Genomic DNA, 14,549 nt, shown 5'->3' with positions numbered 1-14,549 from the left:
CTTCTGACCTCTCCTACACCGGGGTCCTTTTTATCCTAAAGCTCCTCTACACCTAAAGTTAACATCACAGAATTCCTGGTGTCATTATTTACTGATTGGACCATCTATTCTATTCAACCTTTACAAAGGAGTGAGGGCAGTTTAGTAAAAATCTTATAATGATTTTTAAATATCTGTTCTTTCAATATCTTTCAAAGAACCTTTGTGACATTTTTTTTGTTTTCTGTGTGGTACACAGGTTCCTCTGAACAGCTTCTGAGTCCTGAGTGCTGGAGAACGTCATTGAAAGCTATTGGATGCTACAGCCCCCGAGTCCCCCCGAACAATGTGAAAGTGGATAACAAAGACCCTCTCGTGTTTCCAAACTGCACCAATAAAACAATGTTATCAGCTGAGCAGGTACTATTATTATTATACAGGATTTGTTTACCACCAACAGTATGTTTTACAATACCACTCAGTACCAGAGGGTTAGGAGGGCCCTGCTTGTGAGAGCTTACAGTCTCATAGGGAGGGGCAAGTGGTACAAAAGGGGAATAACTCTGAGGGATGAGCTGATGGAAGAATGAAGTTCAGTTGTGAGGTGGAGGCAGGATAGGATTCCCTGAAGGGATGAGGTTTCAGGGTTTGCCTAAAGAATGGGAGAGGTTCTGGAGAAGTCCTGGAGACGAGCATGGGAGGAAGAGACAAGGGAGCTTGTGAGCTGGAGGTCTTAGGAGGAGCGGAGAGGACAGTTTGGGTGATATTTGGGGACAATAGTTGTGGATGGATTTGTATGTTAGTATTTTCAATTTTATTTGTTGGGTGATTGGAAGCCAGTGGAGGGATTTGTAGAGAAGGTGGCAGGGAGCTGAAGTTATATCAATGAGGAGAGATCTGAGAGATGATTGAGGGGATTAGTGTCAGGAAAACTTGTCAGAAGTGACTCTTGCTTATAGCAAAGGAATAAAGCAGCAGAGAGAAATTTGTTTGTTCATATTTAATGTCTGAGGTTTACAACTATCTTAAAGTGTTACTAAACCCTGGACCCTGCATTCACTATATCAGCTCTCCCCGGACCCCGCATTCACTATATCAGCTCTCCCCGGACCCTGCATTCACTATAATCAGCTCTCCCCGGACCCTGCATTCACTATATCCGCTCTCCCCGGACCCCGCATTCACTATATCCGCTCTCCCCGGACCCCGCATTCACTATATCAGGTCTCCCCGGACCCCGCATTCACTATATCAGGTCTCCCCGGACCCCGCATTCACTATATCCGCTCTCCCCGGACCCTGCATTCACTATATCCGCTCTCCCCGGACCCTGCATTCACTATATCCGCTCTCCCCGGACCCTGCATTCACTATATCCGCTCTCCCCGGACTCTGCATTCACTATATCCGCTCTCCCCGGACCCTGCATTCACTATATCCGCTCTCCCCGGACTCTGCATTCACTATATCCGCTCTCCCCAGACCCTGCATTCACTATATCCGCTCTCCCCGGACCCTGCATTTACTATATCCGGTCTCCCCGGACCCTGCATTTACTATATCCGGTCTCCCCGGACCCTGCATTCACTATATCCGCTCTCCCCGGACCCTGCATTCACTATATCCGCTCTCCCCGGACCCTGCATTCACTATATCCGGTTTCCCCGGACCCTGCATTCACTATATCCGCTCTCCCCGGACCCTGCATTCACTATATCAGGTCTCCCCGGACCCCGCATTCACTATATCCGCTCTCCCCAGACCCCGCATTCACTATATCCGCTCTCCCCGGACCCTGCATTCACTATATCCGCTCTCCCCGGACCCTGCATTCACTATATCCGCTCTCCCCGGACCCTGCATTCACTATATCCGCTCTCCCCGGACTCTGCATTCACTATATCCGCTCTCCCCGGACCCTGCATTCATTATATCTGGTCTCCCTGGACCCTGCATTCACTATATCCGCTCTCCCCGGACCCTGCATTCACTATATCCGGTTTCCCCGGACCCTGCATTCACTATATCCGCTCTCCCCTGACCCTGCATTTACTATATCCGCTCTCCCCGGACCCTGCATTTACTATATCCGCTCTCCCCTGACCCTGCATTTACTATATCCGCTCTCCCCTGACCCTGCATTCACTATATCCTGTCTCCCCGGACCCTGCATTCACTATATCTGGTCTCCCCAGACCCTGCATTCACTATATCTGGTCTCCCCGGACTCTGCATTCACTATATCTGGTTTTTCTGGACCCTGCATTCACTATATCCGCTCTCCCCGGACCCTGCATTCACTATATCTGGTCTCCCCTGACCCTGCATTCACTATATCCGGTCTCCCCGGACCCTGCATTCACTATATCCGGTCTCCCCGGACCCTGCATTCACTATATCTGCTCTCCCCGGACCCTGCATTCACTATATCCGCTCTCCCCGAACCCTGCATTTACTATATCCGCTCTCCCCGGACCCTGCATTCACTATATCCACTCTCCCCGGACCCTGCATTCACTATATCCGGTCTCCCCGGACCCTGCATTCACTATATCTGCTCTCCCCGGACCCTGCATTCACTATATCCGCTTTCCCCGGACCCTGCATTCACTATATCCGCTCTCCCCGGACCCTGCATTCACTGTATCCAATCTCTCCGGACCCTGCATTCACTATATCCGCTCTCCCCGGACCCTGCATTCACTGTATCCGATCTTCCCGGACCCTGCATTCACTATATCTGGTCTCCCTGGACCCTACATTCACTATATCCGGTTTCCCCGGACCCTGCATCCACTATATCCGGTCTCCCCGTACCCTGCATTCACTATATCCGCTCTCCCCGGACCCTGCATTCACTATATCCGCTCTCCCTGGACCCTGCATTCACTATATCCGCTCTCCCTGGACCCTGCATTCACTATATCTGGTCTCTCACAGTACACACAACATGAAAATGCAATTATTTACGTAAATATAAACTGCTAAATACCTTTTCTCCTCACACAAAGTTAGTGCAGTCTTGTGACTTCTATCTGTGTCCAGCCCACCACTAAAGCTTGTAGGAGGAGTTTTCTTTCTGCTCTAGGAGGATGCAGAACCCCTGACCTCTGTCTGGACAGTTCTGATTGGCCCTGTGCTGATCACATGCACTCTCCCAAGAAAAAAAAAAAACCCTCTCTAGCAATACACACCAAACTGAGCATGTGCATGCCTACAGCTCAGTCTGGAGATAATAGGTGGTCACATGAAAAAGGGGAGGAACAGAGAAGACAGGATCAAACAGCCTTTTCACACAATGCAGAGGATTAACCCCTTAGGGCCCACAGTGAGTATAACAAGCATGCTTTACTGCATCTACAGACTGATTGTACTGTTGTGGGTTTAGTAACACTTTAGGCTGCAAATATTTTACAGGCATGCATACGGTGTTCAGTGTTGCAATACCCCATAATAACCACTAGATGACATGAGTATACCTCTATGGAGAGCATGCCCAATTATAAGGCCTCTTGTACATCATACTGATGTTTGAGCATCAGAGTTTCTGGACGTAATTTCATGCATTTCTTTGCGTGTATTCACTCGTAAATATATTCCTGGCAAAATCCATTAATACCTATGCTAATATGCACGTATTTGTGCTCAACAGCGCAAATCACTGACTGGGAATACAAATTTTTTATTTTTTTTTAATCAAGGATATGAAGTGCTTGTTCACGCACCTGTGTGTACAGGCACATTGTTAATAATGGGCTGCAATTTAGATCAGTAAAAAGTACTGTCGTGAGCTTTTTCAAGCTGCAGTGTGCAAGAGGCCTAAAGGGGATATTTGAGCAGTATCAGTGAGGGAAGTTGGTTGCTTGCAGTTGATTACAGAGGGAGATTGACTAATACTGGAGCGTGAAAAATCTGGCGCAGCTCTGCAATGAAACCAATCAGCTTCCAAGTTTTATTGTCAAAGCTTAACTGAGCAAACAGAAGTCAGGATCTGATTGGCTACCATGCGCAGCTGCACCAGATTCTGAGTGCTCCAGTTTTAGTAAATCAACCCCTTAAAGTTCTACTCTGGCCAAAACTCTTCATTTTGTTTTTTATATAGTGGGGAAAGGGTTCAAACATCTCTATTGTTTTTACTGCAATCCCCGTTAAAGGTAGAGGTGAAGGACAGTCACTCCAATGGGAACAGAGACCACACTTATTTTTTAGTAGGCAGATATTTTAATCCTCTTCAGCAACTCCTAGTTCTCTCCTATCTTCTCCTGTTGGCACAAGGGTGTCATTGAGATGCACAGTATGGGGAGAGTTGAGTCACAGATCACAGTGAAATCATGGTAGCAGTATTTCGCTTTCTCCACTCTATCCAGAAACAATTGAGTACTGTCCGTGATACTTTTTTTATTTGCTCTAACATACAATTTTGAGGACAAGCTTTCGGGGAGTGTCCCCTTCTTCAAGGTCCAAGCAGTACTACTCACAAAGTTTTAGCAGAATGTTAGAAGAGATGTGGGGGATGAAAAAAAAAATAAAAAGAAAAAAAAAGAGACTAGAAATAAGAAGATAAAACACAGCAAAAGCAAAGAATGGGGGGGGGGGAGGCAACACTCACAGAGGGAGTCATGCTTGAGGTGATAGTCATAAAACTGTTGGATAATGAGTGAGGAATCCCAGGTCCAAATTCAGGCCGTTATCTCTTGTGTCAAATAGAATTATCTTTCTTAGTTCAAAAGTTTTTCTTTCCTGGATGGATTTGAAATTTCCTTTTAAGAACTAAAACATTGAGGTCTCCCATTGTGTGGCCCGGTTGTGCGAAGTGATGTCCCACAGGTGTGCAGAGGTCATCTTCTTTGTGTTCCTTGATGGTATGTCTGTGCAGATTCATCCTTGTTTGCAACTTCTGTCCTGTTTCGCCAACATTTTGCACACCTGTGGGACACCATTTCGCACAACCAGACCACACTTTGGGAGACCTCAGTATTTTAGTTCTTAAACGAATTTTCAAATCCATTCAGGAAAGAAAAACTTTTGAACTAAGAATGATAATTCTATTTGACACAAGAGATAACGGCCTGAATTTGGACATGGGATTCCTCACTCATTATCCAACAGTTTTATGACTATCACCTCAAGCATGACTCCCTCTGTGAGTGTTGTCTCCCCCCCCCCCAATCTTTGCTTTTGCTGTGTTTTATCTTCTTATCTCTAGTCTTTTTTTTCTTTCATCCCCCACATCTCTTCTAACATTCTGCTAAAACTTTGTGAGTAGTACTGCTTGGACCTTGAAGAAGGGGACACTCCCCGAAAGCTTGTCCTCAAAATTGTATGTTAGTGCAAATAAAAAAAGTATCACGGACAGTACTCAATTGTTCCTGTCGCAAATGCACTAATACGGCTACAATTCCACCCAAAAATTAAAATATAAAATATGGCTGAAATTGGACATCAACATACCTAAATTTCTGATTGCTGTATGTACTGATTCTGCTTATGGATTATTTATGGACATGAAATTCACAGGTCCTGGAGACCATCAAATGGCTTTCAGACTTCTTCTACAAACTGCGTTTTTCCAAGTCAGACTTTCAGAGCTTTGGCTTACTGTCCAAGTGGAACCTGTACATGACGGAAATGAAGATCTTTCTAGAATATCTGGTTAAAAGTCTAATTGACTACGAGGTCCTCAGCATGAAACTGGAACCTATGGGAAGCCACACCGTCCAGACAGGTAAAGACCAATTTCATTAGTGTTCCAGGCATTACTTGGCTTCCTGGTTTGTTGCTGTGATATAATTGGCTGTGATTTAACCACTTCCCGTCCGGCCCATGTACATAAACGGCCGGACGGGAGCAGTGCAGGAGCGGGTGGCTATTTATAAACGGCCTCCGCATTCACTGCTTGTGCGCGCTCCCTGGGAGCACGCAGCACCGCAAACACTGCTCGCTGTAGGACCCACAAGACACCACTCCCCTTCCGATGTAGAATGAGAATCCAATACAACTTGACCACTTCCTGTCCGGCCACTCTATATAAACGGCCGGATGGTGGCAGTGCAGGGGCGGGTTGCCGTTCATAAACAGCCGCCATTTTGGATTGTGCGCGCTCCTTGGGACACCGATCGCTGTACGGGACCTCTATGTGAGGTCCCGATCATGTGATCACTGATTGGCCAGTCAGTGATCACATGAATAGTAGTAAGCAAGATGTCACTTGCTGACATCATTGCTTACTACATGTGAAATCTGTGAATGATCACAGAGGTCATATGGTACAAGGCTATTCACAACAGGCTTGTACCATGTGACAAGCTGTGACCAATCACAGCTCTCACAGTAATTCTCAATGGCTGCAAGAATGCAGCCGGAGAGAAGGAGAAATGATTGCTTTTACAGCCTTTATGGGTGTAAAAGCAATCAGTGTAAAAAAAAAGAAAATCTTCATCACCCCCCACAAGTAGTACAGAGTCACTATAGTGACACTGTACTGCTAGGGTGACGGTATGTTAAATAAAAAAAAAACATAAAAAACTAAAATAAAAATGTAAAAAATGTTTTGAAAAAATATAATTTTGGGTTATAGACTAAGTTGGTTTTTTTTTTTACTAACAAAATAGATTAATACATTTTGGCCAAGGTTTATGAGGAAAGATTATTTATTTGCAAAATTTTATGAGAAAAACACTTTTATTTCAAAATGTTTGGACTTTTTCATGTATATAGCAAATAAATAAAAATCCCAGTGGTGAATTAATACCACCAAAATAAAGTTTTATCTGTTTCAAAAAAAATGCTAAAAAAATTCATATGGGTACAGTGTTGCATGACCGCGCAATTGTCATTCAAAGAGTGATGGCGCTGAAAGTAGAAAATTGGCCTGGACAGGAAGTGGGGGAAAGTGTGTGGACATGAAGTGGTTAACTAATAAGAGACAAGTCCTAGAGATATCATGCTGCTCTTTGGACTTAACTCACAGTGTGCCTTCACTTTTTACAAGGTGGCCGAATTCCCCAAATTCAGCTTTAAGATAAAGTCTTTGAAAGTGAGGAGAAGCTCTCCAATGACAACATGGGTTCTGACCCTACCATACTCTATAGTAACTGATCCCCATCTTCAAAAAGGGTCATCTTGGGTTGTCCACCATATAACAGACTTATGTCAGGTTAATGATCACCTATTCTTTAATAGCTCCTTAGCAAAATAAAGCAAACATTCTGTAGTGATAGCGCTGAAAGCTGAAAATTGGCGTGGGCAGGAAAGGGGTGAAAGTGACTTGAAGTTGTTAAGTCAATGAATGCCAGCTTAAAGCAAAGCTGTCATGAGAAATCATGCAAAAAATTAAACTGATACACAATTTGGTAAAGTAAGGTGCAGCACATGTGTTAAAGTAGTACTAAAGGGTAAGTCTAACCATTCTTCTATTCTTACCCCCCCCCCCCTTATTCTGCACACCCTGTGTAATAACAGATCTGTGTACTTTCCTATTTTTAACCCGCCCTATGGCCGAATGGCGGGCGGCAAATGTCATCAGCGTTCCGGGTGGACGCCATATGGCATCCTCCCGCACATGCACAGCAGCGGCGCAATCTGTCACTGGCCGTGTACCTCGGACACAGGTGATGACAGATCTGAGTATCGGCCCCGTTGCCGGTACCTTGTGACCTGCTTTGACCAACCACAGCAGGTCACATGACAGTTGTATATAATGGATGGCTTCATTCATGCCATCCATTGTATACTAGTGTCTAGCTGTAAATGCTTGCTTATAGCAAAGTAATTCTTTGCTGTAAGCAAGTTGTGTAAAAAGAAAAAAAAATACTGATCACTTCCCCAAAGTAGTACAATGTTACTATGGTAACATTGTACTGCTTTGGTCATAGTGAAATATGAAAAAAAAAAAAAAAAAACATTTAATAAAAAAAATTATATATATATATTTTTTTTCATACTGTCACAAGTCAGTGTCCCTGATCACCGCCATGCCAGTTATATGATGACGCTGTACTGCACTGGTGACAGTATGTAAAAAAAAAATTGTGAAACTAATTTTTTCATTTTCCGAAAAATTATGACAAAAAAAACTCGCCATGCCTCTTATGAAGTACGTCGGACTGTCTACTTTGCAAAAAGGGGTCATTTAGGGGATATCTGTACTGTCCTGACATTTGGGGGATATCTGTACTGTTCTGACATTTGGGGGATATCTGTACTGTTCTGACATTTGGGGGATATCTGTACTGTTCTGACATTTGGGGGATATCTGTACTGTTCTGACATTTGGGGGATATCTGTACTGTCCTGACATTTGGGGGATATCTGTACTGTCCTGACATTTGGGGGATATCTGTACTGTTCTGACATTTGGGGGATATCTGTACTGTCCTGACATTTGGGGGATATCTGTACTGTCCTGACATTTGGGGGATATCTGTACTGTCCTGACATTTTGGGGATATCTGTACTGTCCTGACATTCTTGAACCTCAAGAATTTAGATTGGCTGTCAGTACTTCAGGATTGATCAATATTCAGATATATCCCATAGTTTGTGAACTCTATAACTTTCCTACAAACTAAATAATACATCCTAATTTGGGTTATTTTCACCAAAGACATGAAGCAGAATACATCTCGGCCTAAATTTATGAAGAACATTTATTTATTTGCAAACTTTTATAACAGAAACAAAGAAAAACTTTTTTTTTTTTTTCAAAATTTTTGGTCTTTTTTTGTTAATTTAGCAAAAAATAAAAACCCCGGCGGTGATTAAATACCACCAAAAGAAAGCTCTAGTTGTATGAAGAAAATGAGAAAAAATTTTAGTTTGGGTACAATGTTGTATGACCGCGCAATTGTCATTCAAAGTGTGAGAGCGCTGAAACCTGAAAACTGGCCTGGGCAGGAAGGGGGTAAAATTGCCCGGTATTGAATTGGTTAATCTTGTCCGGTCACATGATTCAGCAGCTTCGGCTCCCCTGTGTCAGCTGTGAATTCCTGGAGCCGTGACCTCACCCTTAGGCTCCCAAGACCCCTTCATTGCTGGTGCTTCCTCCTCTCCCCTGCATCAGCTGTTCACCGACACGGGAGCCACATCTGCTGGACCATGTGACTGGACTGGAATTAAAATCAGGTACACATTTTTTTTTTCTAATGCAGGTTAGGTAGGAGGAATACGGTGGAAACATTTAGGGTTAGCATTATCTGTCACTTTAACCACTTCCCGTCCAGCGCCCATGTTTATAAACGGCCTCCCCTCTCCCTGGGAGCGGGCAGCACCATGATCTGGTGTCTGCTCCAGACACAGTGGAACACCGATCGCTGTACGGGACCTCTGTGTGAGGTCCCAATCATGTGCTCACTGATTGGCCAATCAGTGATCACATGAATAGTAGTAAGCAAGATGTCACTTCTGACATCATTGCTTAATTTGTGTGAAATCTGGGAATGATCACAGAGATCACATGGTACAAGGCTATTCACAGCAGCCTTGTACCATGTAACAAGCTGTGGCTAATCACAGCTCTCACAGTATTTCTCAATGGCTGCAAGAATGCAGCCAGAGAGAAGGAGAAATGATTGCTTTTACAGCTTTGATGGGTGTAAAAGCAATCTGTGTAAAAAAAAATAAAAAATCTTCATCACCCCTTACAAGTAGTACAGTGTCACTATGGTGACACTGTACTGCTAGGGTGACAGTGTGTAAAAAAAAAAAAAAAAAAAAGTAATAATATAAAATAATTAAATAAAAATGTAAAAAAAATTTTTTTAAATAATTGTTTATAATATTTTATAATAGTTTTGGTTATAAACCAATTTGGGTTATTTTTTTTTTTTACTACAAAGATAGATGAATAAATTTTGGCCAAGATTTATGAAGAGATTATTTATTTGCAAAATTTTATAAGAAAGACACTTTTTTTCAAAATTTTTGGGCTTCATTTATACAGCAAAAAAATAAAATCCCAGTGGTGAATAAATACCACCAAAATAAAGTTTTATCTGTCTCAAAAAAATGCTAAAAAATTCATATAGGTACAGTGTTGCATGACCGCGCAATTGTCATTCAAAGTGTGACAGCGCTGAAAGCTGAAAATTGGCCTGGACAGGAAGGGGGTGAAAGTGTCCGGACTGGAGGTGGTTAAATGAACTTGTTGCTTTGCCCACAGGTTTATTTTAAAGGTTTTTGTAAATCCAAGAACAAAAAAGTAACACATTGCAGCTCATTAGTCCTTAGATGGGGCAGCTGCATTCTGTTTTTTTTATCCTGGTGATCACCAGTAACGCACTTTGTGACAACGCTCACCTCACTGTATGTGTGGAGGAGCAGTGATGTCACCTTAGGACAGGAAGTATGTTAAGACTACAGAACACCTCCTCATCTCTGTATCGTAGGAGAACAGTATTCCATAGTAAACCGAGAACAATGCTGGAAGAGAGCACAGGAAAGAGGTCAGGGAGGTATTTTTCTTTTGCACATATCAAAGAGATATAACAAAATGCTTTCAATGCAATATTTAAAGCTGATCTTCATCCTTACCCCCCAGTGCTTACCGGGGATTGTCTTCTGCACAGTTCAGATATCCAACCAGCAGATCCAGCATTGTCCCTCTGAGATCCTCTTCTGTTTTGCCACCGTTCGCTCCCGCTCTGCCATGTTTTTCTGTGAGGTCATCGGTAGGCGTTGGCTTTTCCAGGTTCATCCAGTGGGCCTACTGATGACAACACCTAGGCCGGCCCCCCTCTTACTGAACGAAGGACAATGTGTTCTTTGATATGTGGTGTGCATATCCCAGGAGGGAAAGGGAGCGAATGACGTGCACCTGGGGGTGGCCTGAACTTTTTAAAAAAAAAAAAAGTAGAAAAAAAATACAGCGTGATTTCAGGGAAGGAGGGGTGGATAGAATTGAAGATTGCTTGGAGGGTGAAGATCCACTTTAACAGGGAGCAAATAAGAAAAAAGTAACTTTATAACACTTCTTGGCACTTTGAACTTTTTAGGGTTAGGGTTGCCACCTCATCCCTTTAAAACCGAACACATATAAATGACACAGGTTCTGTGGCTGATTAAGGTGGTAATTAAACTCACTTAGTGCCGTATCTGCAATAAATTAGCCCCAGAACTTGTGTCATTTATGTGTTCGGTTTTAAAGTGATGAGGTGGCAACCCTATCCTGGGTTCCTCCTGGTGCAGGACAATGCCCGGCCTCATGTAGTGAGAGTATGCAGGCAGTTCCTGGAGGATGAAGGATTGATACCAATGACCCACGCTCACCTGGCCTAAATCCTATAGAACACCTCTGTGATATCATGTTTCGGTCCATCCATCTCAGACTGTCCAGGTGCTCAATGATCCAGATCTGGAAGGAAATCCCCCAGGGCACCATCAGTCGTCTCATTAGGACCATGCCCCGACGTTGTCAGGCATGCATACAAGCACATGGGGGCCATACCAACTACTGAGGACCATTCTGAGTTGCTGCAATGACATTTCAGCAAAATGGACTCGCCTGCTGCATCATTTTTTCACTTTGATTTTCGGGGTGTCTTTGAATTCAGTCCTCTGTAGGATGATAATTTTCATTTCCATCCAACGATGGGACATCCTTACGTTCCTGACACATTACTAGTCCATATCAGTATAGATATCCAGCAGGAGATTTTTCCCCATTGAGATCTGATGTGTTTTCAAAGTGTTCCTTTCATTTTTTTGAGCAGTGTATAATAACACATGCTATGTTCACATTCCTATTGCTTGCAGGTCTGAAATCGCTGCATTCAGTGTTAACGGAGCTTTTCAAGCCTTGGCTGATGATTTTGGATTCAGGGGACAACAGGTATGTATCCTCTGGCTGTTGTTTTTTTTTTTTTTTTTTTTTATTAATGCAAATTTGTATTTTCGTATTAAACATAATGCTGCGTAGACATGAGGATAGGGTAGCACTTTGCCTTGTTGTTCTTTTTATCTGTTGCTTTCTGTGGGCACAGTGCTTGCTAAATGTGACCCATTCAGGCGAATGAGGCAGCTCTTGAAGCACCCCACAACTGCATGCAATGCACATGGTTGCATTGTGCTAATGTGGGGTTCTAGGGGTAAATCAGGTGGTTAAGAGGTTAAGCATCTCCTCACTGCCCGCCAACTGCTCTCTGAAGAGTTGTCTGAATGCAGATCACTCTTCAGAGACCAAAGATCATGTGAACAATCCCATAAAAGGATGCTGGGGCTGGGCAGGAAGGGGTTAAACAGAAGCGTCACAAACTTGTGAGTAATAACTCCATCAGTTTATCCAGCCTTCAGGAAATGCCATGGCAGTGATATATCTTGTACAAAATAATATCCTGTATCAATGCTATTCCATCCTGGACCTGTAAAGCGTTAAGGCAGATATATATATATATATTACACCCCTTGACTTGATTAATTCTGTTTTATTTCCTTCAGCACTCAGCGCTGTTACCCCTGGCTAGAGAACGACACCCCCACTGCCATGGGAATGGTCCAGCTGTTCTATGATTGTATTCTTACCCTACACCAGAAATTCCAGGGTGAGTAAAGTACTAAAGCGCTTGTATTGTCTCATCTCTTTTGTTTCTGTGGTCCACCTGCACAGATTTCAGTGTGTTTGATGACCATTTCTATATCCTTCTTGCAGATCACTTACTTCCAGGCCAGCGAGGAGCACTGTGGCTGCACCTGATGCACTATTGTGAATCTTGTACCACCCCCATGAGTCCAGAGTACATCCTATATGCTTACCACACCGAATATGTAAAGCTACCCTGGAAGGATATGTACCCCGACCAAACTTTAATGGAAGAATTCTTCAAAGTAAGTCAACACATGCATTTTCATTTACAGAGGAACTCAAGGCAAACTCCTAAATACTTCCTTATATATTTTTGGTTTTGTGATTCATTCACCTCTGCAACACTGCACAGACAGAAGAGTGACAACCCAATTTCCCATGTCCACCTTTCAGCTTCCTGAGTCACCTACTTGCTATTGTAGGAAGTCAGCCTTGTGATGATGCTGAATCATTGTCCAGTCTGCAAATGGATGATGAAGGAAGCTGCAGAGCTATGTGAATAATGTGGTGACCATTGCTTACAGCAGCTAAGGTCACTTCCTGGCTTTGACAATGTTAAAGGATAAGTTCACCATTGGAACATTATTATTATTATTATTATTATACAGTATTTATATAGCGCTAAAAGGTTTGCTCAGCGCTGTACAATATAGTGGGGGACAGTACATGAGACAATACAGTAACAAAACAGAACACAAGGGTTCAAGGGCCCTGCTCTTTCAAGCTTACAATCTAGGAGGGAGGGGATAGTGGTACAGAAGGAAGTGGCTGTGGGGGATGGAGTGGTAGGAGGAGTGGAGGAGATCGACTGTTAGGTGAGGGTGGGGTAGGCTTCCCTGAAGAGATGGGTTTTCAGGGTGCGCCTAAAGGTGAGGAGGGTAGGTGACAGTCTGATGGATTGGGGTAGTGAGTTCCAGAGGATGGGGGAAGTCCTGGAGAAGTCCTGCAGTCGGGCGTGGGAGGTGGAGACCAGGGAGCTAGAAAGTAGGAGGTCTTGTGAGGAGCGAAGATTACGGGTTGGGTGGTATTTGGGTATCAGATCGGTGAGGTAGTTTGGGGCAGCATTATGAATGGCTTTGTATGTCTGTGTTAGTAGTTTGAATTTAATGCGTTGGGCAATCGGGAGCCAGTGGAGGGAATGACAGAGGGGGGTGGCAGAAGTGGAGCGGTTGGTGAGGTGGATGAGTCTGGATGCTGAGTTCAGGATAGACTGAAGCGGGGATAGCCTGTGTTGGGGTAGGCCGGTAAGAAGGGAGTTGCAGTAGTCCAGACATGAGATAATAAGGGAGTGAACGAGTTGTTTAATAGTGTCTGGGGTTAGGAACGGACGTATTTTGGAGATGTTGCGGAGGTGGAACCTGAATGAGTTTGCCAACAATTGTACATGGGGTTGGAAAAGACAGGTTTGAGTCTAGAGTGACACCTAGGACTTTGGCTTGCGGGGTGGGACTGATGGTGGCGTTGTTGGTCGTGATGGAGAGGGTGGGGAGCGGGCTGGGGGGGGAAATTAGGAGCTCAGTTTTGGAAAGGTTCAATTTGAGGAAATGGAGCGACATCCAGTCTGATATGTCGTTCAGTAGGTGGGTGATACGGGCGGAGACTGAAGGGGTGAGGCGAGAAATGGAGAGGTAAATTCACGTGTCATCGGCGTAGAGGTGATAGTTGAAGCCATGGGAGTGTATCAGTTTGCCGGGGGAGGAGGTGTAGATGGAGAAGAGAAGGGGCCCAAGGACAGAGCCTTGGGGGACCCCAACAGAGAGGGGGAGGTGGTAGCGTTATAGGTAACGCTGAAGGAGCATTGGGATAGATAGGAGGAGAGCCAGGAGAGAGCAGAGTCTCTGATGCCGAGGGAGTGTAGTTTATTAAGGAGGAGGGGGTGGTCAACTGTGTTGAAGGCCATGGAAAGGTCGAGGAGTAGGAGGACTGAGTAGTGGCCATTAGCTTTGGCGGTTAGCGGGTCATTAGTGATTTTAAGTAGGGCGGTTTCGGTGGA

The 14,549-nt window shown here is 44.1% G+C and overlaps 1 protein-coding gene across 1 annotated transcript in view; it reads left to right on the top strand.

The window, feature by feature from the left end:
• EPG5 (ectopic P-granules 5 autophagy tethering factor) overlaps positions 1–14,549 on the top strand; it is a 210,699-nt gene that overhangs the window by 162,032 nt on the left and 34,118 nt on the right. Inside the window, exons 32-36 of the mRNA XM_089656878.1 lie at positions 239–399; positions 5,497–5,704; positions 11,731–11,806; positions 12,412–12,515; positions 12,623–12,798. Coding sequence (XP_089513004.1) covers positions 239–399; positions 5,497–5,704; positions 11,731–11,806; positions 12,412–12,515; positions 12,623–12,798 — 725 coding nt within the window. The remainder of the gene's footprint in view (positions 1–238; positions 400–5,496; positions 5,705–11,730; positions 11,807–12,411; positions 12,516–12,622; positions 12,799–14,549) is intronic.

Source organism: Staurois parvus, unplaced genomic scaffold (genome assembly GCF_062004578.1).
Source record: "Staurois parvus isolate SC_StPar_1 unplaced genomic scaffold, SC_StPar_1.0 ptg000946l, whole genome shotgun sequence".
Classification (NCBI taxonomy): domain Eukaryota; kingdom Metazoa; phylum Chordata; class Amphibia; order Anura; family Ranidae; genus Staurois; species Staurois parvus.
The sequence above is the reverse complement of the archived record's forward strand: the minus strand, read 5'-3'. Positions and strand labels throughout refer to the sequence as shown.